Source organism: Vipera berus (assembly GCF_964194415.1).
Source record: "Vipera berus genome assembly, chromosome: 2".
Lineage (NCBI taxonomy): Eukaryota > Metazoa > Chordata > Lepidosauria > Squamata > Viperidae > Vipera > Vipera berus.
In genome coordinates, this window is record NC_138203.1 from 277676406 (window position 1) to 277703529 (window position 27124).

At 45.8% G+C, this 27124-nt stretch overlaps 1 protein-coding gene across 5 annotated transcripts; it reads left to right on the forward strand.

The window, feature by feature from the left end:
• The first annotated feature begins 434 nt into the window (after positions 1–434).
• LOC308662390 (zinc finger BED domain-containing protein 5-like) lies at positions 435–27090 on the forward strand. 5 transcript variants are annotated; one of them, XM_081318139.1, is made up of 7 exons: positions 435–555; positions 2533–3264; positions 7398–7728; positions 11012–11091; positions 20501–20621; positions 22397–25461; positions 26410–26627. In XM_081318139.1, exons 2-6 carry the CDS (start codon positions 2680–2682, stop codon positions 24220–24222), a joined length of 2943 nt encoding a protein of 980 aa, XP_081174265.1. In that variant the 5' UTR covers positions 435–555; positions 2533–2679; the 3' UTR covers positions 24223–25461; positions 26410–26627. The 5 variants fall into 5 exon arrangements, with proteins under 5 accessions (XP_081174265.1, XP_081174269.1, XP_081174268.1 ...); XM_081318143.1 differs by lacking the exon at positions 22397–25461 and having other exon boundaries at positions 26410–27090; XM_081318140.1 differs by lacking the exon at positions 435–555 and having other exon boundaries at positions 2490–3264.
• The last annotated feature ends 34 nt before the right edge of the window (positions 27091–27124 follow it).

Sequence of the window (27124 nt, forward strand, 5' to 3'; positions counted from 1 at the left end):
CTTGCCTGAAACGGGATAGGGTCTCCTGTTTTAAGCAGAGACCGGACAGTCGCTTGTCTGAAACGGGATAGGGTCTCCTGTTTTAAGCAGAGACCGGACAGTCGCTTGTCTGAAACGGGATAGGGTCTCCTGTTTTAAGCAGAGACCGGACAGTCGCTTGTCTGAAACGGGATAGGGTCTCCTGTTTTAAGCAGAGACCGGACAGTCGCTTGCCTGAAACGGAATAGGGTCTCCTGTTTTGAGCGGGGCGGGGGCGGGGGCTGGACTAGAAGACCTCCCAAGGTCCCTTTCCAGCTCTGATTCCGATTCGGATAATCTCCATCCGGCCCGAGAGAGCTGCGGGGGAAGGAGGCAGAGCCGCGGCCGGGCGGGAGGGGGCGCCCGCGGGCTCCCTTCCGCCGACTCAGAGGCGGAGCGTCAAAGCGAAGCGAGGCCGGGGATCGATGGGCGCAGCTGCGGCCGCCAGTCCCGGGGTGGCTTCCAGCGCTCGCACGCCCACCCACCCACCGGACGGCGCCGAGGAGGAGAAGGGCCGCGCGGGTCCCGCCGCTGCCGGTACGGGCCGGGCCGGGCTGGGCAGAGCAGGGCTGCCTCCAGCCTTGCAACCCTGCGCGGGGAAGGCGGCGGGTTGCTCCGGAGCTGCGGCGGAGCGGCGTGAGGCCTCCGCCTCTGTGGATCTCGCCTTCCCTTCCCCTCCCCTCCCCCCCTCGTCCGGGATCGTCCCCGGAGCCAAAGGAGCCTGGGCGAGTTGCATTGCATTATTGCATTGCATTGCATTATTGCATTGCATTATTGCGTTGCATTGCGTTGCATTGCATTGCACACCAGAGCGTTGAGCTGCGCGCCTCGCTCGCCTTTCCAACGCAACGGTGCAGGCCGGGGGTCTCGGCGGTCGGGGGAAGACGGGGTTCTGGGGCTCGGAAGGAGGAAGGGGGCGATCTCCCCGCCCTCCTCCCCTTTTTCTGTCCGTCTCTCCTGCGGGTGGCCGCCTCTGCAGGGCCGGCACCGGGCTGCTGGGGGGTGGTGGTGGGGAGGCGGCAAGTGGGCTGATTCCGGCTTAACCCTTTTGGGGTGGGGGGAAGAGGAGAAGGGGACAGGCCGTTTTGCATTTCCCCCATGCCCGAATAAAGACGCAGAGAAAGGACCTTGGCGGAAATGGCAAAGATCTCAACGTATTTGAAAGACAGAGATACATTGTGGAGGGGAGAAGAAGATGGATTGATTGCATCCAGAATAAAGATGGGACTAAAAAAGTTTCACTTAGCGTTTGAATAAGTAGCGGATATATATGATGTGTAACTTAGCCTGTAGTTATTTTACCAAGAGTTAGAAGTGCGATAGAATTTAATATTTTATGGTTGTTTGCATATTTTAGATTATGTTTCTTTGTATTTTTATACCCTGTATTTTGCTATGGGAAGTCGGGGAGGGGAGGGGAGGGTTGGGGGGGGGTTGGGGAGAGGGGAGGGGGGGTTTGTATTCAAAAATGTATTGTAAAACTTTTCAATAAAAAAAAAGACGCAGAGAAAGAGGTGGGTTTTTTTTAATCTGGTGGATCCGCAGCCAGCATCCTATTTTTTTCACCTGTTTAAAAAAAACGTAGGTCCACTTGGATTTGCCAAAGTTAAGATCCGTTGCGATAGAAGAGAGCGCCCCCCTTAAACTCAGGGTTAAAACTACCGCAGGGGCCTTCAAACTTGGCCCCGTTGTGACTTGTGGACTTCAACTCCCAGAGTTCCTCGGGCAGGTATGCTGACTGAGGAATTCTGGGAGTTGAAGTCCACAAGTCATGAAAGGGCCAAGTCTGAAGACCCCCTAAACTCTACGGGGTCCTTGATGCTCTCTTGAGATGGTGGTTTGCTTTTAAGCGTCGTCCATTAGCGGTGTTTGGTAACATCATCAGTTCTCGCAAGCTCCTATGGCAGCAAGGACTCCGAGAAGATCACGTGGGTAGCCTTTAAAGTCCCCAAAGTGTTTTTCTCCAAAAGGCAACTGGACTTTGTTGTCTTTTTTTTTTTCTTTGAAAATATTTGGCTTCTTATCCAAGAAGCTTCTTCAGGTTCTTCTTGGATGAGAAGCGAAACATTTTCAAAAGAAAAGCAAAAAAAAACAAAACACCTCCCAAGAATGTCTAGTTGCCTTTTGGAGAAAGGCATCTTTGGGGCAACCGTGACCTGGATAATTGAGAATCTTCATCGTGTCCTAGTCTTTTAAAGTGCTCAATGTTTTTAAAGGCTTCCTTTGATTATTATTTTATATTCTACCCATATTTTGTGGTATAAACTGGATGGGGCCTGTCAGCTTACTGGTAAGGCTTCTTTCAGATAGATTGGGGAACGGATTGGAAAGCACCAAAGGACACCCCCCCCCCCAGTTTAACACAAGACAACAAGGAGAGAAGAACGGGCAAGTATCTGCTCTTTCGCACTTTATTAAGTAATAATTTCAGAATAGGATGGGACACGGAAACGCTGCATCACCTTGTGATATTTTGCTGAAAACGGTCTAATCTGAAAATGCTCTAAATTTTAGATCTGCGAAGGTCATCCAGAGAGAAAACGAATTAAGAGGGGAGGGCCAGAGATATACAAGAATCGAGGAGTTCGGTTTTTGCAGCTCAACATTTGAACAAGCAAATTTGAGAGGAGCGAGAGGACACCCACCCACCCCTTCGTTGGGATGGAGGAGCGCTGGGAAATGCAATGGCAGCAGTTCCTCAAGACGCTGGAAGTGGTTCAACCAGGAGAGGGCAAGTCCCAGATGTCGGAGGCCTCTCCATGGGAAGACCCCAAGGTTTTCCTGGCCTCATTTGAACAGGTGGCCGCAGCCTGCCGATGGCCCAGAGCAGAGTGGGTAGCCCATCTCCTGCCAGCCCTTTGTGGAGAAGCCAAAGAGGCCTTTGAGAAGCTGGAAATCGGAGAACGGGACAGCTATGGGAAGGTGAAGGCCGCCATCTTGAAAGGGGAAGCCGTGAAGACGGAGGGCCAGCGTCGGCGCTTCAGGCAGTTCTGCTGCCAGGAGGTGGAAGATCCTGAGGGGGTTTACAAGCAAGTCAAAGAGCTTTGCCACCTGTGGCTGAAGCCAGAGAGACACACCAAAGAGCAGATCCTGGAGCTGCTGATCCTGGAGCAGTTCCTGGCCAGCCTCCCGCCAGAGCTCAAGAGCTGGGTTCAAGCCAGGAGGCCGGACACGTGTTCCCAGGCGGTGGCCTTGGTGGAAGAGTCCCTGAGGTGCCAGCAAGAGACCAGATCAGAAGCACGTCAGGTATGATTTGATGATACCGACCTTGGTGTTTGCATTTGCACGACTCAAACGGACCTCAATGCTAGAAACACTCGTAATACTTACTGGCAATGATATAAGTTCAGTCTACAGGTAATCCTCGAGTTACGACCACAATTGAGCCCAACGTTTATGTTGCTAAGTGAAACATCTGTTAAGTGAGGAGTTTGCTCCGTTTTACCACTTTTCTTGCCCTAGTTGTTAAGGGAATCATTGCATTTGTTAAGTTAGTAACATGGTTGTTAAATGAGTCTGGCTTCCCCGTTGGCTTTGCTTGTTAGAAGATCGCAAAAGGGAACACCTGACCCCGGGACACTGCAGCCGTCATAAATGTGAGTCAGTGGCCAAGCACCTGAATTTTGATCATGTGACCACGGGGATGCTACAACCGTCGTAAGTGTGAAAACGGTCGTAAGTCACTTTTTTCAGTGCCGTTGTAACTTTGAATAGTCACCAAATTAACTGTTTTAAGTTGTGCGCTCCCTGTATTGTGATTTTTGTTGATTGTGAGAATTTTAACCACGACCATCAATATTTCTGAAGTTGTTCTGTTGGCGTCATAACTGTCCAAGTCCTTTTTCCTTTTCTTTCATTTGAAGTCGTCGTTGCCATTTCATGCAGTTAAGACTCTTTATGTATTCTTGCCTCGTGTTTTGTAGTTAGTTCGGCCTAGTGACTTCACTTTGATTAAATATATTCAGATACTTCACATTCAGATAAATCCACAAGGTTTGCTTAAAAACTTAAAAAACCTGACCATGTTTGTAGGACTTCCTGATACTATTCCAGTTACTCTCCAGGTAGTAACTGGGCTGAGACAGGCTTAACTTCAGAGCCTAAACATGGTGCTACTACAGATGTTCCTTGTGTCACAACCATTTGTTTTGTGTCTGTTCGAAGTTGCAATGGCATTGAAAAAAGTGACTTACAACTGGTGCCTGGACTTATGAGCCTCACTATTTTCATAGTTACAAAGCCAAAATTCAGGAACTTGTCAACCAGCATGCAGTTACAACAGTTACACCGTGTCCTTAGGTCACGTGATCACCATGTGTGACCTCAGCCAGCTTCAACAAGTAAAGTCAATGGAGAAAGCCACTTAATGACTGCATATGATTCCGCAGTGATTCGCTTAACGACCATGATGAAAATGGTCGTACAATGGGGCACAACTCAGTAACCACCCGGCTTAGCAGTGGAAATTACAGACATAAGATGAGGACTACCTGCATTAATTGACTGGCTGAAAGCTGAATTTGTTCCCATTTAACCACCAGTGGTGAAATTATCCTACCTGAACCAACTGTCCTCAAATTACAACCATTTGTTTTAGTGCAGGGTTCTTGAAACTTGGCCCTCTTATGACTTGTGGGCTTCAACTCCCAGAATTTCCCAGCGAGCATGCTTTAAGACAGGGGTCTTCAAATGTGGCCCTTTTATGACTTGTGGACTTCAATGCTGGCTGAGGAATTCTGGGAGTCGAAGTCCACAAGTCATAAAAGGGCCAAGTTTCAAGAACCCTGGACCCTTACCAATCGGGTTTCAGGCCCGGGCACAGCACGGAGACGGCATTGGTCGCTCTGGTGAATGATCTCTGGAGGGCTCGGGATAGGGGATATTCCTCTGTCCTAGTCCTATTAGACCTCTCGGCGGCTTTCGATACCATCGACCATGGTATCCTGCTGCGGCGTCTCAGGGGATTGGGAGTGGGAGGCACGGTTTTTCAGTGGTTCTCCTCCTATCTCCTGGGACGCTCACAGTTGGTGTTGGCAGGGGGGCAGAGGTCGACCCCTAGGACTCTCGCTTGTGGAGTTCCTCAGGGGTCGGTCCTCTCGCCTCTCCTGTTCAACATCTATATGAAACCGCTGGGTGAGATCATTCGTGGTTTTGGAGTTGGGTATCATCAATATGCTGATGATACCCAACTTTTTATTTCGACCCCAAACCACCCCAGTGATGCCCTCGCTGTGATGTCCCGTTGCCTGGAGGCGGTTCGGGTCTGGATGGGGAGGAACAGACTTCAACTCAACCCTGACAAGACTGAGTGGCTGTACATTCCGGCTTCCCGGGACACCTGGGATGTTCCATCTCTTTCTATGGGGGGTGAGCTTTTACCCCCTGTGGATAGGGCTCGCAACTTGGGAGTCCTCCTAGATTCACGACTCACTTTGGAGGATCATATAGTGGCCGTGACTAGGGGGGCTTTTGCCCAGGTTCGCCTGGTGCGCCAGTTGCGGCCCTATCTGGACCGGGAGGCCTTATGTACGGTCACTCATGCGCTCGTGACCTCTCGCCTAGACTACTGTAATGCTCTCTACATGGGGCTTCCCTTGAAGACTACTCGGAGGCTCCAACTGGTACAGAATGCGGCCGCGAGAGTTGTCTTGGGAGTTTCCCGGTACTCCCATGTTACACCTTTGCTCCGTGAGCTTCATTGGTTACCAGTTGTCTTCCGGGTAAGGTTCAAGGTTCTGGTTATGATCTTTAAGTCCCTACATGGCATGGGTCCGCGATACCTCAAGGACCACCTGCTGCCGGCGTCGACTCCCCTCCGCCCTGTGCGTGCCCACAGAGAGGGCCTCCTCAGGGTGCCTCCGGTCAAGGAATGTCGACTGGTGGCCCCCAGGGGGAGGGCCTTCTCTGTGGGTGCTCCGGCATTATGGAACCAACTGCCGGTTGAGCTCCGGACGGCATCAGACCTCCGATCCTTCCGTCGCGGGTTGAAGACCCATTTATTTGAACTAGCGGGTCTGGCCTGATGGGGGTATATGGGTTTTTATAGGCTTGTTTTATCATTCTTGTTTTAACTTGGGCATTGATTTAATTGTTTTTTAATTTTTGTATTGTTATTTATATATGCCCTGTGAACCGCCCTGAGTCCCTTAGGGAGAAGGGCGGTATAGAAATCTCAATAAATTAAATTAAATTAAATTAGTGAAACAGGTTATAATGGCCCTGAAAATAAATGACTTACGACCGATTTTCACACTTAACAACTGGTGTAGCATCCCCATGATCTTGTGATCAAAATTTGGGCACTTGGCAACTCACACCTATTGATGACAGTTGCAGTGTCCCGGAATCATGTGATCACCGCTTGTAACCTTCCCAGCCAGCATCCGACAGTAAATCAGTGGGGAAAGCCAGATTCACTTAATGACTCATGCGTCACTTAGCAACTGCAGAGACTTCCTTAACAACAGTGGCAAAAAAGATGGTAAAAGCAGGCACAACTCATTTAAAAGCTGCCTTGCTTAGTAATGGACATTTTGGGCTCAAGTTGTGGTCGTTAAGTCGAGGACTACCTGGACAAAGAGTCTCAAGCTGTGGTGGCGCAATGGTTAGAAGGCAGCCTTACAGGCTACTTCTGCTGACTGTCGGCAGTTCGAGTCTCACCAGCTCAAGGTTGACTCAGCCTTCCATCTGTCCGAGGTCGGTAAAATGAGGACCCAGATTGTGGAGGGCAAATATGCTGACTCTGTAAACCGCTTAGAGAGGGCTGTGAAGGAGTGTTGTTAGCTGCGAAGTTGTGTCCGATCTATCGCGACCCTATGGACAATGTTCCTCCAGGCCTTCCTGTCCTCTACCATCTTCTGGAGTCCATTTAAGCTCACGCCTACTGCTTCAGTGACTCCATCCAGCCACCTCATTCTCTGTCGTCCCCTTCTTCTCTTGCCCTCAACCTTTCCCAACATTAGGCTCTTCTCCAGTGAGTCCTTCCTTCTCATTAGGTGGCCAAAGTATTTGAGTTTCAACTTCAGGATCTGGCCTTCTAAAGAGCAGTCAGGGTTAATTTCCTCTAGGACTGACCGGTTTGAAGCAGTATGTAAGTCTTAAGTGCTATTGCTATGCTAATGTTTCCACTTTTTATTCCTTGCGGAGCAATGTTACGCGAGCTTAATTCCAGGGAGAAAATTCATCGGTGCAGCATTTCCTGCAAGGCAAACCCAGTGATACTAAGAATGCTGAGCAAGAATTTCGAGCGTAGTATTATGTAACTCATTTGCATAATCCAATAACTTTCATGAGAACCAGATAATCAGCCCCCGAGATTCTTGCCTTTGGGGCACATTGAACCCTGTAGATCCGAGTAGGCCTTGTCTTCCCTGTTTCAGGATCCACCAACGGAGGAACCCACCAGTTTCGACCGTGCCGAGAAGGATTCCTTAGTAGCCGGGAAGAGAAAAAATGCCGAGAAGGAGCCCTTAGTAGCTGGGAAGAGAAAAAACACCAAGGAGCAGCCCTTAGTAGCCGTGAAGAGAGAAAACGCCAAGGAGCAGCCCTTAGTAGCCGTGAAGAGAGAAAACGCTGAGGAGGAGCCCGTAGAAGCCGAGAAGAGAAAAAACGCCGAGAAGGAGCCCTTAGTAGTCGTGAAGACAGAAAACATTGAGCAGCCCTTAGTAGCCGTGAAGAGAGAAAACATTGAAGTGGAGATCGGTATACCAGGTAAAAACGCCCTAGGAATGGGCAAACACCAAATCCCTTCTGCATTATGGGATGCTTAAACTGAGGGCAGATTTTTTTTTTAACCTTGATCAGTTTCCTGGAGAGCAAATTTCGATAAATGCAATAGGGATAGGATCAGGGATAGGCCACTTTGGCTCTTTTATGACTCGGGGACTTCGACTCCCAGAATTCCTGAGCCAGCACGGCTCAGCTTGGAAACCTCTCTCATTTCCCCTCAGCATGGCTGGCTCAGGAATTCTGGGAGTTGAAGTCCACGAGTCATAAAGCGGCCTAGGCCAGGCGTAGGCCACCTTGGCTCTTTTATGACTCGTGGACTTCAACTCCCAGAATTCCTGAGCCAGCATGGCTCAGCTTGGAAACCTCTCCCTTTCCCCTCGGCATGGCCGGCTCAGGAATTCTGGGAGTTGAAGTCCACGAGTCATAAAAGAAGTCAAGGTTGCCTACCGCTGGGCTAAGAGGATCACCAAATGTGTTGTAGCTGAATTCTGAAGGAATAATGTTTGGTCACGGTTATAAGGCAACAGCTTAATACAGTCTTTTTCAATCTCAGCAGCTTAAGATGTGTGGACTTCAACTTTCCCCAGGGGAATTCTGGGAGCTGAAGTCCACACATTTAAAGAGTTGCCTGGGTTAAAAAACACTGATAGAGAAAACCTCATGGCAGGTTGCAATCCATTAAAAAAACACAATTAAAACAAATCCAAAAAATAATAATGGAAGCATGGTTTAATAACAGTCTAGCTTCCGCTTCTTTCATTATGGACAGTTTCTGATCAGTCTTCAAGGAGGAGCTGTGTAGGACACGTATTTCGGACAAGTGGTGGCCAGAGCAAGGATTATAGGGCTATTAATGGGTGCTATTTGAAGAGGCAACTGGACTTTCTTTGTAGGTGTTTTGCTTCTCATCCAAGAAGCTTTGGATGGTGGGGAATGGAAGGATTTATATTCCTTGCAGATGTAGCAGAACAAACCCATCAGGGCAAGACACAGCAGTCTTATCTGCACTTAAAAGACAAAGGCCACTCTTTTGAAGGCAGCAAAGTCCACATTTTGGACAGAGAGGACTGCTAGTTTGAAAGAGGGGTCAAAGAGGCCATGTATGTCAAAACTGAACTGAACAAAATTGAAGGATACGACATCATCCATCTATAACAGTCCTTTCAGCAGTTTCAAAAAAGCTCCACACCCATTTGCACCACTCAGGTGACTATTGAGGACACAGATAAACCCCAGGTGGCCTCAGCGACTCTCTAAAACAGGGCTCTTCAAACTTGGCCCTTTAATGACTTGTGGACTTCAACTCCCAGAATTCCTCAGCCAGCATTGTTGGCTGAGGAATTCTGGGAGTTGAAGTCCACAAGTCATAAAAGGACCAAGTTTGAAGACCCCCTGCTCTAAAACGATGCAAATGACCAGCTGTCTGCAAGGAGTATAAATCCTTCGATTCCCCATGATCCAGTCAGAGATGAGGAAATTTCTTGGATGAGACTCAAAACGTCTTCAGAAAAAACAAGAAAGTCCAGTTGCCTCCTGAAAAAGCACCTTTGGGACAACCATGATTGGGATGACTCAGAATTTTCATGAGACATATGGGACCAGACCAGGGGTGGGCAACCTTGGCTCTTTTTATGACTTGTGGACTTCAACTCCTAGAATTCCTGAGCCGGCCATGCTGAAGGGAAAGGGAGAGGTTTCCAAGCTGAGCCATGCTGGCTCAGGAATTCTGGGAGTTGAAGTCCACGAGTCATAAAAGAGCCGAGGTTGCCTACCCCTGGACCAGACCATTCCTGTTCTGGAAGTATCTTAGCTGCCCATGGGGCACATTATGAATTTGTGGTTTGGCATTAGGGACAGATTTCTCTGGCTTTTATACCTTTCACTGATGAATTCTACTTGAGTTAACTAGCTATATATTATTAATAGGTTTTATAAGGTGTAGTGCAAGTACTGCCTTTATTGTAAAGTGGTTACCTACAGGTAGTCTTGAACACACACCCAATTATTTAGCCACCATTCAAATTTGAGCGAAAGTAAAATAAAAAGGATTTAGGACTGATCCTCACAATTATGACTTCTCACAGCATTTCCACTTTCCCATGATCAAAATTCAGGTGCTTAGAAACCCTCACACATTTACAACAGTTACAAGTCGACACATCGTATGGCTGTCAAACTTAGAAATGCTGGTTTAGCCGAAGCGTGATTTGGATCAGAAACCGTCCCTTTAGATCAGGGGTGTCAAACTCAGTTTCATTGAGGGCCGCATTAGCATTGCGGTTGCCCTCAGGGGGCCGGGTGGGTATGGCCTGGGTGGGCGTGGCTAGAGTGCATATGGCCTACTGGGTGGGCATGGCCAGCTCTACATCGTTCCCATCAAGGGTGCCTATGGGGACCTGGGCAGGAGTGGGGCAGATTTGAGGATCTATGACAGAAGTAGGGCCTCTGGGCCAGGGCCAAGGCAGTGGGGGCCGTTCCCTAACTGTTTCCAGGATGGCTTCGCGGGCCACGTGAAACCACTTCGTGGGCCGCATCTGGCCCCCGGGCCTTGTGTTTGACATGTCTGCTTTAGATTTTTATTTTTTTCCCTGATTCGATCCGTGTTTTCTGTAAGAGTTGCAATAATCTTGGCAAGAGCAGAACTCCTCGATCAAAGCAGACCCCAGTCCAACCTTTCAGGTCCATCCTATGTCCACTCTGAAAAGCAATTAAACGGGCACAAACAAGGGACAAGTAAGAAAAGGAAAGCAATTGGCAATTTCTAAAGTGGAAATAAAAGTGGGGGGGCAAAAGAGGCAACTTCTCATCCTTAAGGTAAAGGTTCCCCCGCACATGCGTGCTAGTCATTTCCAACTCTAGGGGCCGGTGCTCATCCCCGTTTCAAAGCCGAAGAGCCAGCGCTTGTCCGAGGATGTCTCCGTGGTCAGGTGGCCAGCGTGACTAGACGCCAAAAGCGGACGGAACGCTGTTACCTTCCCACCGTAGTGATCCCTATTTTTCTACTTGCATTTTTACGTGCTTTCGAACTGCTAGGTTGGCAGAAGCTGGGACGAGTAACAGGCGCTCACTCTGTTACGCGGCACTCGGGATTCGACCCGCCAAACTGCCGACCATCTGATCGACAAGCTCAGCGTCCTAACCCACTGAGCCACACAATTTCAAAAATTTTCTTCTGGAAGGATTCTGAAAGGATTCACAGCACGGCAGGCCTTGTGTGCGGCTATGTGTCCAACCACTTAAGTTTATTGTAATGTCTTGTTTTCAGCTGCAGAACCTAGAAGCGAATCCCCAGACCCTCCCAGCTCATTGCTTCCTTCCGAAATGGACCAAACTCCTTTGAAAGAGGTATGTGTGTCAACCTTATGAGAAGAGTTTGCCCTGTACCAGGTTGGGGGTATGTAATATTAGCATGAGGGCTCAGCGATTAAAGACACTGAGCTTGTCAGCTGGAAAGTTTTTATCTAATTTTGGTCGCCATATTATAAAAAAGGTATACAGATTCTGGAATGGGCTGCGGAAAAGCAACAAAGACGATTAGGGGCCTGGAGGCTAAATCTTATGAAAAACGGTTGCAGGAATTTGGTATATCTAGTCTAGTGAAAAGGACTAGGGGAGACATGATAGCAGTGTTCCAATATTTGAGGGGCTGCCACAATGATGAGGGGCTCAAGCTATTTTCCAAAGCACCAGAAGGATAGACAAGAGATGACGGAAACTAATTGTTCTGTCCCAGCCTATGTTGTTGTTGGCTGCAAAGTCGTGTCCGACCCATCGAGACCCCATGGACAACGTTCCTCCAGGCCTTCCTGTCCTCTACCATCTTCTGGAGTCCATTTAAGCTCACGTCTACTGCTTCAGTGACTCCATCCAGCCACCTCATTCTTTGTCGTCCCCTTCTTCTCTTGCCCTCAATCTTTCCCAGCATTAGGCTCTTCTCCAGTGAGTCCTTCCTTCTCATTAGGTGGCCAAAGTATTTGAGTTTCAGCTTCAGGATCTGGCCTTCTAAAGAGCAGTCAGGGTTGATCTCCTCTAGGACTGACCGGTTTGATCACCTTGCAGTCCAAGGGACTCGCAGGAGTCTTCTCCGGCACCAGAGTTCAAAGGCCTCAATTCTTTGGCGCTCAGCCTTTCTTATGGTCCAGCTTTCACTGCCATACATTGCAACTGGGAAGACCATAGCCTTGACTATAAGCACTTTTGTTGACAGGGTGATGTTTATGTTTTTCAGTGTGCTGTCTAGATTTGCCATGGCTTTCCTCCCCAGGAGCAAGCGTCTTTTAATTTCTTGGCTGCAGTCCCCATCTGTGGTGATCATGGAGCCCAGGAAACTAAAATCTGTCACTACCTCCATTTCTTCCCCATCTATTTGCCAGGAATTGAGAGAGCCGGATGCCATGATCTTGGTTTTCTTAATGTTAAGTTTCAATGTACATCCTTGTTAAATGCACAAGGAAACAAACCCCTTTTGACAAGTAAACTGGAGACTTAGAAGAAAACAAAACCCCTTTTAAATATTGGTAACAAATTTGCCAAATGGTCTAAAAACAAAGGCAACAAAACCCAATCGAAACAGAGAAAATTGCCCACACAAAACCCAATGCAAAACAGAGAATTATTCACTGGCAATACCAACAGAACATTATCCCATGAAGTACTAAAAAGTACTTCATGGGAAGTACTTTGCAATGCTTGCCTTCAGCAACCAGCACCGCCCACACATTCCCTTTTTATAATCCAGCCCTCAATGCCTTCTCCCCCTTCCCCGGAGTTGCCCCATTGCCTCCCTCTGGCCTACTCTCCTGGCCTGTCTTCGTTTGCGGGCGTCTCTCATGTCCTCCAGCTGTGCGTCCTCTGAGTCCGACCCAGCCTTCTCACCCAGCTGCGTCTCATCCTGAGCATGAGCAGAAGGGCCAGGCTCCCCACTGGAATGTAAGTCTTGGAGCTCATCAGAGCCTTCCTCCCTCCGATGGCTCCCCAGTCCCCTCCTCCTCCTCAGGTTCCCCGGACTCAGCTGCCGGGATCACAGGCTGGCACGGAATCACAACATTAATCAAGGAGAGAAGCAACCTAGAACAAAGGACAAAACTGACTGTCTGGGTTCGAGACCTGTGTGGCACACAACCGGTTGAGATCCTGTTACTTGCCCCAGTTCCTGCCCACCTAGCAGTTTTAACAGCATGGAAGTGTGACTAGATAAATAGGTACCCCTTCTGTGGGAAGGTAAAAGTGTTCCATGCGCCTTGGTGTATAGTCACGCTGGTCACATGACCAGCAAAACATCTTTGGATAACGCTGGCTCCCTCGGCCAAGAAACCGTGATGAGCACCACCCCCTAAAGTCGAGACACGTCTTGACAGGGGAAAGCTTCGCTTTTGCCTTTCGTATCAGAATAGAGCTGGAAGGGACCTTAGAGATCTTCTAGTCCAACCCCCTGCTGAAGCAGTAGACCATTTACCCGTGGTGGTGAAGCTATGGCACACGTGCCAGAGGTGGCACTCGGAGCCCTCTCTATGGGCATGCGTGCCGTCGCCCCAGAGAGAGGGACGGAGGGCTGGGCTGCTCCCCTCCCGCGCTCCATGCATTTGGAATCTGGGAACAGCTTTGAGAGCTGGGTGGGGGGAGGCTACAAAAGGAGCAGGTTTTGGCGGGAGAGCGAGTGAGCAGCATTTGGTGCAGACAGCGAGTGAGCGAGCACGAGCGACCAGTGGTGAGTTTCAACCGGCCAGCCACGCAGGGGAGGAAGAGGAGGACAAGGGGCGGCTGGGCTGTTTGCTGGCCTCAACATGCCCCAACGAGGCAGTGGAGTTCTCACACTATCAGGCCGGCCGGCCACATGGGGGAGGAGGAGAACAAGGGGCGGCCAGGTGTCTGGAGCTGCCTCAGTTGCTCGCTGGCTTCAGCAGGCCCCAACGGAGTTCTCACACTGGCTGCCCAGCCTCGTGGGGCAGAGACGGCGGTGATCCCTGCATCATCAGGCCGGCTGACACATAGCTGCGAAAGTGAAGCTGTATTGCCCATCCTCGGGAAGGTGGGGTCTGGCGTGTGCCCACCTTTCACCACTGCCGTCCCGCGTGCGTCCCTGGGATGTGCGTGCAAGATGATGCAAAGTGGCAGCGGCAAGGGGTGGGGTGGGCGTGCACCACAGTGTGAAAAATGGTCATAAGTCACTTTTTTCAGTGTCGTCATTCTGAACAGTCAGTAAGCGAACTGTTGTAAGGCGAGGACTACTGTACTTTATCACTTTTTTCTTTTGGGGGGCGTCGTCAAGTTTTTGACACCTTGCTAGGCGACTGCAGCTGCTGTCTTGCAGGTATGTGGAAAGGCGTGGGACCCACAGGTTTTGCTAAGTGAAGAGAGGAAGTTGGTTACAGCTTATTAGGAAAGATAAAATAGACAACCAAGAATGCTTTATTGGCCATTTTTCGTCCAGATTTCATATCAGTTGCATCTGCTAGTATAAGCGTTCTGCTTCAGATTTGTTTGCCATTTTCAGTATCTGGTAAAATGAATAAGTACTTTTCCAACCACCTGTAAAATCCAAGACACTGTTTAGTTCCCCCCTCCTAGATTGTGGACTCAGGGAATATCCATTTCTTTAGTGTTAACTAATAGTGTTAAGTTATTTTTGCTATAGGGATAGATTTGTATTGGGTGCTTCATTTTTTTTAAATTTTGTGTTTTTGTAGACTCCAAGTCTTGAACACTCAAAAATGAGTCCAGCAAAAAAAGCAAAAACAGATAGTGGAAGATCATTCCAAGAGGCCTGGACAAATTCATTTGGAGTGATTGAACACGATGGGAAAGCGTTATGTGTTCTATGCAACAAAAGTGTTGTGTGTCGCACATCAAGTGTCAAACGGCACTTGGACACCAACCACAAAAGTGTTGCTAAACTTGATGCTACTAAAAGAAAAGAGTTTCTTGAGGGGAAATTGAGGAAGTATCATTCCCAGCATCCTAGTTTTTCCAACTCTCTTCCCAAAACAAATCATTTGACAGCTCCCAGTTTTAAAATTCCACTGGGCACAGCTGATGGGGATATTATCAAAATGGCCATGTTGTCTGGGAGTGATTATCTTTTTCATGATTTCCCAAACAAAGATAAAATTATTCAACGCATCTCTGAGATGCCACTTAGCATAAATACTGTTAAAGATATGAGTCCAGCGCATGGAAAGTGATGTTAAGTCAGCAGCTCACCGCTGACTTACAAAAGGCAGCCTGTTACTCCATGTGCTTGGACAAAAGCAGTGATATAAATAATCATGCAAGGCTAGCAGTAATTTTGCGTTATGCTGTTGGTGACATCATGAGAGAGGAGCTGGTGAAACTGGTGTCTTTGCCTGAAAGAACACAAGGGATAGATATTTACAATTCTGTGGAAGGAGGCTTTTTTGTCAGAAGACATAAGACCAGAAAAGGTGGTTTCATGACTTCCGGGTTTGCGCGGTAGCGACCGGTCACAGGCTTGCGGATTCTCCATACCCCCGTGGTTAATTTTGCCCTGCTAGGGGACCCTAAATGGGGTCTAAGAGAGGTGGCGAAGAAAGAAGGGTGCTCCAGCGATTCTGGAACGGCACCAGCTGCTCCGTTCGACTTGGGGAAAGCCTTCTAACCCGCCAGGAGAAAGGCTGGCTGTACTGCATCGACCAGCTCAAGCTACTAGCAACCGAAGTCCAAAAGTACTAACCAGCACAACTGTGAACAGCGTGCTTGCAACTGGGTGAGGAATTCGATCTTCTCTTTTCAATATTTAATTTCCTGGAAAACATCCCCAAGAAGCAAAATGCCTCCGAAAGGGAAGGAGGGGGATTTCCGCCCCACCCTTATACTAACAGAAGTGGCAAATTAAATCTTTTTCTGGAGGATCAGAATATATGGAAGTGAAATAAATATAAAACCTGAAACTTAAAACTTAAATCTGGATAAATCTAAAATTGTTTGAACAGTTTAAGACTTTTATTCTAACGATAAATTGTTCATTTTGGAAATGGAAAAGTGAAATGGTTCATGTGAAAAAAATAGTTAATTTTAAAAATGTAATTAATTTTTGAGAAAATCTTAACCAGTAAGAATGCCTAGAATTTGGTGGGAGAAACAAAATAAGGACTGTAACAGGATCCTTAATAAGGCAACCCGAATGATTGGATAGAAATAAAATATTGTATGAATGCGATTATTATTTCTAGGAATATTGAGAGAAAAAATATATTTAATTGTTATCTATCAAAACAATAAGAATTGTGTTAACTCAATGTTTGCAAATGAGGATATTTTGGGAAAAGAGGAAATCAACTAAAACCATTATGTGGATTATGGATTATAGAAATCAATTGTTAGTGATTGTTTTACAAATGTAAACCCAAACAACACACTGTTCACCAATTATTAAGTGATTTATGTTTTTTAAAAATCAATAAAATATATTACAAAAAAGTGGTTTCAATTACTAGTGATGGGGCACCTTCTATGGTGGGCAACATCTGGTTTCATACAGTTCTTTGTTAAAGAAACAAAACCTCAAGTCATTCAGTTCCATAGTATTATACATCAAGAAGCTCTTTGTGCCAGGGAAAGCAACAAAAAAAATTGACGATGCCCTCAAAGATGTCACAAAAATGGTGAATTACATCATGGCTCATACTCTGAATTGTCGACAGTTTCAAGCACTTCTTGAGGTTTAGGCACAGTATAATTGTTTATGTACAATAATGTCCGGTGGCTGAGCAGAGGATGAGTCCTGGAGAGATTTGTAGCCTGCTTGGATGAAATTAGGCTGTTTATGAACGAAAAAGGGCAGGAATATCCACAACTCACTAATATGGCCTTGGTTACCAACCTCATGTTTTTAAAAAATATTTTACACTTCAATGTACTGAACAAACAATTACAAGGTGTAGGGAAAACAGCAGAAAGGATGTTTTGTGATATCAAAACATTTGAGAGAAAACTGCAGGTTTTTGAAAGAGACCTTGAAAATGGGCAGCTGAAATATTTTCCAAACATAAAAATGCATTTAGAAAATTCTACAACAGTTGCAGACAATTCTGCAAGCCATCAGGAAATCTACAAGGAATTTTCTAGCACTGTAGCAGCTGCAAAAGTGGATTTTAGTCACATATTTTTACAGTTCCGTAAGATGGAGACAATCCTGTGTTTTGTTACTTCTTCAGATAAAGCCAAATTTGAAGAACTTGATCTTTCCTGCTTACACTGGTTAGATTTAGGAAATCTGAAAATGGAGCTATTGGAATTTCAAGAAAACTCTTGTCTAGAAAAATAAATTCTATGACCTGCATGAAACACTTGAGAAGATAGAAGGGATGACAAAGGACAGCACAGTTAGTTCTGAAAATGAAATCCTTAAAAGTGGAATTCTCTGCCAAATAATTTTAAGTCAATGAAAACACTTGGGATTGCTTTCCTTACTTTGGATCATCTTATGCTTGTGAGCAGCTGTTTTCAGCTTTGAATTATATCAAATCTTGACACCAGAAACAGACTTAACAGATGACCTGAGTGCTGCATGTGTTGCTCTCAAACTTACAAAGTATGAGCCAATATTAGACAAATTGTCAGCATACATACAACAGCAAAAATCGTAATTGTTCAAAAGCATGCCAAATGCAAACTTGCCTTTCAATAAAAAGTTGTTTGTATCATTGAAAGCTATGTTATTGTGTCTCTGGGAGGTGGAGTGAATGGGGGATTTTTACTTTTTGCCTCGTTTTGCTCTTTTTTTAAAGAGAACATGCCCCCCCAATGGCCCCCTGCATAGCTAGAAGCTTTGCGCCATCACCGTTCGCCTATTGCGCTGCCCCAGCCCCTCTCCCTTTCCTGCCTTCTGAATTAAAATGAGAGAAAGCCAAGTTGTTTCTTTTGTGGCCTTTTACATATTTAAACTGCAGCTAGAAGGGGAAGAAAACCATAATGAGACACTCTTCTATTTTAACTTTAATTTGGGAGGGGGTGTAACTGCCCCCTTCCACCCCAAGCCATCAGCTGAGCAAGATGCCCACCTGCCCGCCCTCTTCTTACTGTCCGAGGCTTTCATTGTCATGAGCATTTCTGTTGAGAATTGGCGGGGGTGGGGTGGGGGCTGTTTTGTTTTTTATTTCTCCCCCATCTGCTGGGTGGTTGCATCAGGTTTTGGTCACTTCTGTCGTGCTGCAAGGTTACCCAAGAAGCACATTTGTTTTGGGTGGGATCCCCACTCCAGTTGCTAGGTTTGCTTAAACCCTCCAGCATACAGAGTTGGGGGAGCATGCGATGCAGACCGCTGGACACGCCTACTCAGTCCCATCTCTTTTTGGTTGGAGAGCAGGTTGCCACTGGTCATCTCAGCCCCCTTGAGAGTCTTGCCCTTGGCCCACAGGTGGAGCGCATTCCCCTTGCACACCTGGGTACCTACCGCGTCTGCCAGCCACTTCCGCATCCCTCCGCAATGTGGAGGTAGTCACACCCACCCTGGCCATGCCCACCCAGTATGCTGTGTCTGCTGCAGCCATGCCCACCCAGTGGGCCATGCCCGCCCGGCACCTGGCGATAAGTGGGTTTTGGTTGCAGTTTGGGCACTCGGTCTCTAAAAGCTGCTATACCATTTCAGACAAGGGGCTGTCTCTTTTTAAAAACCTCCAGGGATGAAGGACCCACAACTTCTGAAGGCAAGCTGTTCCACTGGTTAATTGTCCTTACTGTTAAGAAGTTTCTCCTTAGTTCCAGGTTGCTTCTGTCCTTGATTAGTTTTCATCCATTGTTGCCTTCTGGTGCTTTGGAAAATAATTTGACCCCCTCTTCTTTGTGGCAAGCCCTCAGATCCTGGAATACTGCTATCATGTCCCCCCTATCCTTCTTTTCTCTAGACTAACCAAACCCAAATCCTGCAAACTTTCTTCATATGTTTTAGTCTCCTTTAATCATGTTAGTTGCTGTTCTTCATAAAGGCTTATTCTTGGCTGCCCATCTCTGACTTCATTGAGGTTAAACCAGAGGCCCCCAACCTTTTAGGCACCAGGGACCGGTTCTGTGGGGAGAGGTTTTTCTGCGGACCGAAGGGGGTATGGCTTCATGTGTTGCCTGCATCCCATGGATGGGGCTTCACTTATTTGTGCGGCCCAGTTTCTGGCATGCCGCAGCCCGGTGCCAGTCCAGGTCCACGGAACGGGGGTTGGGGACCTCTGTGTTAAAACAGTGTAAGTTCTATTTTATCTTTCGCTAAAATTCCAGCTTTTTAATGGAATTAAAGTCCTACTGAAATCTCCTTTGGATAGTGAGCCTAGGATAGTAGTCCTTGACTTACAACTACTTGTTTAGTGACTGTTCAAAGTTAACAGTGGCACTGAGCAATGTGATTCATGACCGTTTTTCTTTTTTCTTTTTCTGTAATGTTTTATTGATTTTCTAATTTTACATTTAAGTATTTAAAAAGCAACGTGGCGGCTGGGTTAATCAATAATTCAATAACATACAAAAATCTTGAGTACAAGTCTCAAACTACCACATCAAATATTTCCTCTCCTTTTCCCTTAATATCTACTGTCTCATATTTAAACTAATACGATTCTTATTGTATCCATTAAGTAAAGATAGCATTGTTACATTTATCAATAAATTTTTAGCTTATACATATTCTAGTCACTTTAACATTCAATCTTTATAAACAATCAATGTCCTGTAATTAGTTTTTCCCCAATTTTTAGTTTCCCATCAATATTTAAATTTAACATTTGATATTTATTATTTCCCAATTTTTGGTAAACAAAGTTTCCTTTATCACAATTCTTAACAAAGTCTAATATTCAAAATACACATCTTATCTATTTCAGTGTATTCTATTTCCCACCATCTTACATCATCTAATTAATAATACAATATATCATTTCTTATTTTCAATTAGTTTCCAAATTTCCTCTATTTCAACATCAAATATTTCCTCTTTTTTCTCTTGATGTCTATTATCTCATATTTAAGCTAATACAGTTACTATCTCAATTAAATAAAATATTTGCTGCATTTATCAATAAATTTTTAGCGTATTACGTAAATTACTTTTACATTCAATCTTTATAAACAATATCCTATTTATTTGTTTTCCCCAAATTTTAATTTCCCATCAATATTCAAATTCAACTTTTAATATTTATACTTCCAAGTTTTAAATGATCAAAGTTTTCTTTATGTCAGTTCATAACAAAATCTGATGTTCAAAGTACACATCTTGTCTATTTAAATATATTCTATTTTAATTAGTAATATAAAATCCTCACTGATAAAGGAAACCCCCAATTTTCTTCAGCCTTATTCTAGCTTTCTTTCTTTGCCATCTTGCTCTCCCTGTCAGTGCTTTTAGGTCATTAAATAGATCTCCCTCTGTTATTATATATATTATTTGAAATAAAAGAGACCATCCTGTTGCCATTTTTTTTGGAAAAGCTAATAAATTGTCAATTATTCCAAATCTGCATAATTGTCCTGGTATGTTTGTCTTCTCTTCGGTCTGTTCTTCTTCTTGCTCCTCAAGTTTTTTCTGGTTTATATAGAAAGTCTTTTCAGTTTTCAATGTTGTCAGTCCCTTTTCTGGATTTTTCATTGACTGTATTTCTTGGTCAGTTGAATCCTCTGTCATAGTATTTAATTGTTCCACTTCTGTTATGTTTTGTGTAGTTGATTCTTTAATTATAGTCAAAATTCTGAGTTTGTACATCTAGGCTGACATCTTGTTCAGAAGGGGATGATTGTCTCTTACTTTATGCAGGAGGTCACAGACCCGAAGGAAAGAGATGCTTGCTTGCCAGCAGCTGGGGTGAAGTCGGTCCTGCCTGTTCCTGGAAGGATAGAGGAGGATCTCCAGTCGGAGCAGACAAACGTTGACTCTAGTAAGGGGGGATTTGCCATTCAGTCAAATTGGCAAGGGTTAGCCTCTCAACTATTCCGTTCTGTTCTGTTCTGTTCTTTTCCGTTCTGTCCTGTCCCATCCCTATTCTATTCTATTCTATCTCATCCCATCCTATTCTTATTCTATCCTATCCTATCCCATCCCATCCCTATTCTATCCTATCCTATTCTTATCCCATTCCCTATCCTATCCTATCCCTATCCCTATCCTATCCTTATCCCATCCCATCCCTGTTCTGTTCTGTTCTATTCTACTCTACTCTACTGTACTCTGTTCTCTATTCTGTTCCATTCCATTCCATTCCATACCATTCCTATCCTATCCTATTTGTTGGGTTATGTTAGGTTAGATTAGTTTAGATTACTCCCCATCTTGTTTGGAAACAAGATTAGTCTTAACATTTATTTTTACATTAATGTTAATATTTATTATTTTAATGTTTTATCTTGTTTTTATTTAGTTGTAAGCTACCTAGAGTCAGCACTGGGTGAGATGGGAAACATATAAATTGATAAGTAAATAGCCACATCTTTACTTCCATTTATCTACCTCCCAAAAAAATGTGAATTGGAGCATTCAGTAAGGAACACATGCCTTTTGGAAGAAAGGGATGAGTGGATAATCAGAAAGTGTTCCTATTGTCTATTTACTTTCAATAGGAACACTTTCAATTGTTCCTATTGTAAGTAAATAGGACCCTACCTACTGACCTCCCTCCAAAGAAGCAAAAGAGATGTTGTTTTGTTTTTACTCATTCGGACTGAAAGACGAAGAAAGCGCTGAGAAGGGAACATAGCAGTGCAAAGAATGCTAAAAAATATTTTTCATCTTTACTTGAAATTCATATTTGCATTATTTTATTTATTTATTAAATGTATATATTGCCCAGCTCACAATCCAAAACAAGTCTGGGTGGCCTTATTTATTTATTAAATTCACATGCTGCCCAGAGAGCATTAAATATATATTAAATCTAAATTAAGTTTATTTTAGCAAATGTATTTACCTCAAAGTGGCTCAGAGTATGTATGGAGAAGTATGGAGGTAGCCATCACAAAAACCTAAGCTTTATTCAGAAATACAGGAAGGGATGAGGGAGAAATTCAAGATTATCCTGTCTTGATGTTCTTTAGTATTAGACACAATTTAGACTTCTACATCAGGACTTTTCAACTGGCGGTGCACGTACCACCAGTGGCACCTGGCAGATGATATGCGACCCCTAGACAAGTGTAGCGGGGGGAGGGAACAAGCTGAAGCGCCACCACACAGGCCTGAGGGAAGACTCAGCTGGAGCTGCAGGGCTGTGGGAGCTCGGCAGAAGCCCCAGGATTGGCACATGTGGCTACATACAAATTAGCGCTTCTGGCTCACCCAGAAAAGGAGAAGGAGGGCGGAGAGAGGAGAGGATATAAAAGGAGGAGGTTTTGGCGGGAGAGGGAGAGAAAAAAAAGTTGATGGAGAGAGAAAGAGAGGGAGAAGAGGAGAGGTTTCTGTGAGAGAAGGGTGAGGAGAAAGAAGGAGGAGACAAACAGTGAGAAAAGAGAGAGAGAAACAGTGAGGAAAAGAGGGAGAAGAGGAGAGACAAGCAGAGGGATCAGGCGAAGGAGCAGAGGCTGTGGAAAGAGAGGCCAGCAGGCAGTGAGGAGAAAGGCAGAGGAGAGGGGGAGGGGAAGAATAGCCGACCAGCCACCTGACCACCAAGGTAATGGCGCATATTAATAAATATGGATAAATTTATCATATGTTCATCAGTGCAAAGTGAAAGTGATTCAGCAGCGGAACCGCCACCGAAGAAATTAAAAGCACCACCAAATCGAAAATACAGTGAAGATTATTTGAAATTTGGATTTTATTTCCTGGAAGAGAACGACCAGCAGATTCCTGTTTGTGTTATCTGCAATCAAGTATTATCGAAGCATTCCATGAAGCCTTCTTTGCTCCAGAGACATTTTACCACAAGACATAAAGAGTACAACAAAAAGCCAATAGAATTTTTCGTGATAAAGAGAGACGAATTTATAAAACACCGGGCTGCTACCACAAACATCTCGAAAAAGTGTCTGGAAGCATCTTATGAATTGTCCTTGATAGCAGCTAAACAAAATAAGCCTCACAACATCTTTGAAGAAGTCGTGGTTCCCTCTGCCATTGAAATTGCTTCAATTCTCTTTGATGAAAAAATGGCTAATGCCATTCGTAATATTCCATGTTCTGATAACACCGTCCAAAGACGAATACAAGATATGGCCACAGATGTTATTCAACAAGTGGTGGAAAAGATCACGGCAGCAGAAAAATTTGCATTTCAATTGGACGAAGGCACTGACCTTGCTGGTGAAGCACAATTAATTGTCTTTGTGCGTGTTCCTGATTCAGACGGCATACTGGAACACATATTATTTTGCCGCCCACTACCTGGCAGAATGACTGGGCAAGAAATATTCACAATAATCGACAGTTTTTTCAGTAAACATGGAATATTATGGACTTGGTGTGTAGCAATTTGTTCCGATGGTGCAGCAGCTATTACAGGAAGAGCTTCGGATGTGATAGCACAAGCTAAGAGAAGAAACAGTTCCATTGTTTCAAATCATTGCATCTTGCATAGACATGCACTTGCTTCTAAACGGATGAGCCCAGTGTTACATGAGATTCTGGAGGATGCTACAAAAATAATAAATTGCATCAAAAGCCGGCCAGTGAATGGACGTTTATTCCGGCAATTATGCAAGGATTTGGATTCTGAGCACAACACTCTTCTCTTTCATACCGAAGTACGTTGGTTGTCAAGAGGTGAAACGTTATCGAGATTATTCGAGCTACGAGATGAAACGCACCTGTTCCTGACAAATGTTTCATCACCCCTAGCAGAAAAGTTTGAAAACGTCTCCTGGGTGTCCGGCCTTGCCTATTTGGCTGACATATTTAAAAAACTAAATGAATTTAATTGGTCGCTGCAGGGCCACGGTCATAACGTGTTTGTTATGGAAGACAAAGTTTGTGCCTTCCACAAAAAAATCGCCCTCTGGATAGGCCAAGTAAAGAAAGGAAATATTGCATCCTTTCCCAATGTTTCAGACTTCGTTGAACTAAATTCTATTGTTGACACTGAGGGCATTATAGCAGCCATCAGAAATCATTTGGAAAAATTGCACACCGAGCTTGCCTTGTATTTTCCATTCGTGTCAGGGGGATGCGATACTGGAATTCGCTGGGTTGCATCGCCCTTCGTTATGGACAATGTTGTGAACGCTGACCTTTCCTCTCCAGAGCAAGAAGCCCTACTGGAAGTGACATCAAACCGCAGTTTGAAGGAACTGTTCAATGAAAAAACACTGTCTGAGTTCTGGAGCCAAGTGGCCAAACGGTACCCAGCAGTGGGGGGGAAAGCTATCGCGGCCTTACTGCCATTTTGCTCCACGTACTTGTGCGAGAAGGTGTTCTCTTCACTCAGATGTATAAGAACTAAGGAACGGAGCTGTCTTCAGGTGGAATCTGACTTAATTCTGTCGGTAAGCACTCTCCAGCCACGAGTGCAAAGATTAGTCTCAGAGAAACAGGCACACGTTTCCCATTAAAAGTGTGTGGTAAGTGGGTGCACTTTTATCATTCCCCCCCCTTTTTCCCGCCCTATGATTATCGTGTTTTTGACACCTTGCCGAGCCCCTGGTGGCACCCGAATATTGCCATGGCCTAAAATGGATCAGCTGTGGCAGCACTATGCCGAGAAATATGCTGCAACCTACGGTGGCAGAAAAAGGAGAAAAAAAAATGACACGGGTAGTCCTCAACTTTCATCATTCATTTAGACAGCCATTTGACATTACGACAGCCCTGAGAAAAGTGACTTACGACCTTTTTTTCCCCCCACTTACGACCGTTGCAGCCCCCCTCCCCCAGAGTCACATGGCCATAATTCAAACACTTGGCAACTGACTCCTATTTATGTCGTTTGCAGTGTCTCCCGGGGTCACGCGATTCCCTTTTGTGACCTGCTGCTGAGCAAAATCAACGGGAAAAACCAAATTTAGCAACCTGTCTCACTTAGCAACAAAACGTTCGGGGCTCAATTATGGCCATAAGTTGAGGACTAACTGTATATAGGTGGCCTCTGAATACATCCAGGCAAAAAAACCAGGATGAATATAACTTGGCTTGTGTGGCATTTATACTCAGTGGATGAGGAGACGACTTCCAAGTATTTTTGCATGTTGCCACACCGGTTGTCTGACACACACCCCTGCACTGCATAGGGCCACACATTGTCCCCCTGTCCAGCCACAGTTCCCCAATAAGCGCAGCTGAGCGACTAGCGGTGGCTCCTAGCCGGTGGTGCTTCTCGACAGAGCGCGACTGCAAGCAACGGGATGAGGGCCCTGATTAATCCCGACTGAAGTTAGTCAAGCGGGTTGAGTTTGCGTCCTTCCCCAAACTACAGCGGTGGCTGAATGTTGCCGTGGACTCCCTTTGAAGACTGTGGGATTTCCCAAATTGCGTTGGAGCAATTGGCAGAAAACACGTACCAATTAAAAGCCCTGCCTCGTTGTGGGGATGTCTTCCAAGTACAAAGGACACTGTTCCATAATGCTGATGGCCGCATGTGATGCCCAGTAGAAATCCACTATGGTTGATGCCTGCAGATGAGAGAACAACGGGGGTGTTTTTCAGGAGGGACACCTTGGCAGAGTCCTGCTCAAAGGCAAACTGGGCTTCCCTCCACCTGGTGATCTTGCTGGGGCAAACATCAAAATAGCGTGCATCGTCGTCTTGAGGTGCCGCCTTTCCGCTGCCTGTCAACCTCATGGAGCCATTCCAAGGTGGGCTTATTTAAATTGCAGTTTTGCTATACAGGTAGTCCTTGACTTATGACTATTTGCAGTAGTGGCTCAGGTGTAGGACGAGGGATGAAGGTTCGTTCCCCGAGCTTGTGGGTTGGTTTCCGAACGTTTCCTTACCAGACTAGGGAACCATCTTCATTGACCTACAACCAGCCTACGCACCCCTCAGAATCCAGGTCAACCGCACAGCCAACCAGAGATGGCACCGACCCACAACCATACAGCACACGCCCCCCCCCTCTCCCCCCCAGGAATTCACCTCCCGATGACCCTGACCTGATGTAACCTCCCCATCATAAGACTTCACTGATGACCCGCACCTGACCCATCACAAGGCCCTCACTTGACACACCCACACCTGAAGCCCTCACAAACAGAACACTGACACCGACATCTCCTAAACTCCATCCCAAGATGTTACCTAGCCTGGTAATGAAACATTCAGAAACCAACCCCACAAGCTCGGAGAACGGATCTTCACCCACCCATCCCTCCTTAACAACAATCATTTGTTTTAGAGGCCATTTAACGTTAAAAGTGACCTTTTCACGGTCACGTGATCAAAACTTGGACTCTTAGTAACTGGCTCATAGTTATGACGGTTGCAGCACCCCGTGGTCACACGATCACATTTGCGACCTTCTGACAGGCCAAGTCAATGGGGGAAACCAGATTCGCTTTACAACCGTGGTATTAATTTAACAACTGTGGCAAAAAAGGTGGGCAAGGCTCACTTAACAAGTGTCTCGCTTAGAAATTGTGGTCGTAAGTCCAGGATTGCCTGTATTATCTTTGTTTTTAAACCAACTTTTTGTTTTATTTTTTTGGGATGCTGATACCACAAATTGAGGAGTGTCAATGCTGAAACAATCCCTTCACCTAATACTTTTGAATAATAATATGCTTTTTTCCCCCCCTCTTCTGCAGATTCCAGTCTTGAGAGGCAGTCTCCCTTGTATAACTCCTGTCATTCAAGAGAAAGACGGATCATAGAGCAAGGGTCCCCCAAAACCCCGGGCCATGGACCAGCACCGGGCCGCGGCATGCTAAAAACTGGGCCGCACAAAGAAGCGAAGCCCCCATCCGGGGGACGCAGGCAGCTTGCGCAACCATGCGCCCACCGGTCCACGGAAAAACCTCTCCCCACGGAACCGGTCCCTGGTGCCTGAAGGGTTGGGGGGGGGCTGCTGTCATAGAGAACTCCTCTGGAATTCTGGCTGCAAGATGGCAGATTCTTGAGCGGCCCATCGACTTTTTTCCAGTACTGACGCGGTCAAGGCAGGTGTTGTTCTTCACAATTACCTCATTGGTACTGAGGCCACCCCACACGGACAGCAAGATATGTGCCACCAAACTTTGTAGACACTTGTTTCAATATCTGGTGGGATACAGGAGGGGAGAACGGAGGAGGCAGGTGAGCTTGTTGGTTCTGACACCTGTCAAACACCAGAGCATCACATTCACCTGCAGGGACCTGTTGAGTTTTTCCGTACTCCAGCAGGGAAGGTGCCCTGCCAGGATGCAGTCTTTTAAATGTAGCAGAGAATTGACGTGGCCTAAACTATGCACCCACAAAAGTTATCATTGTTAATAAATTTTCTAACAGAAGCACCTTGGTCAGTGTTTTGTCTTGAATATAAAC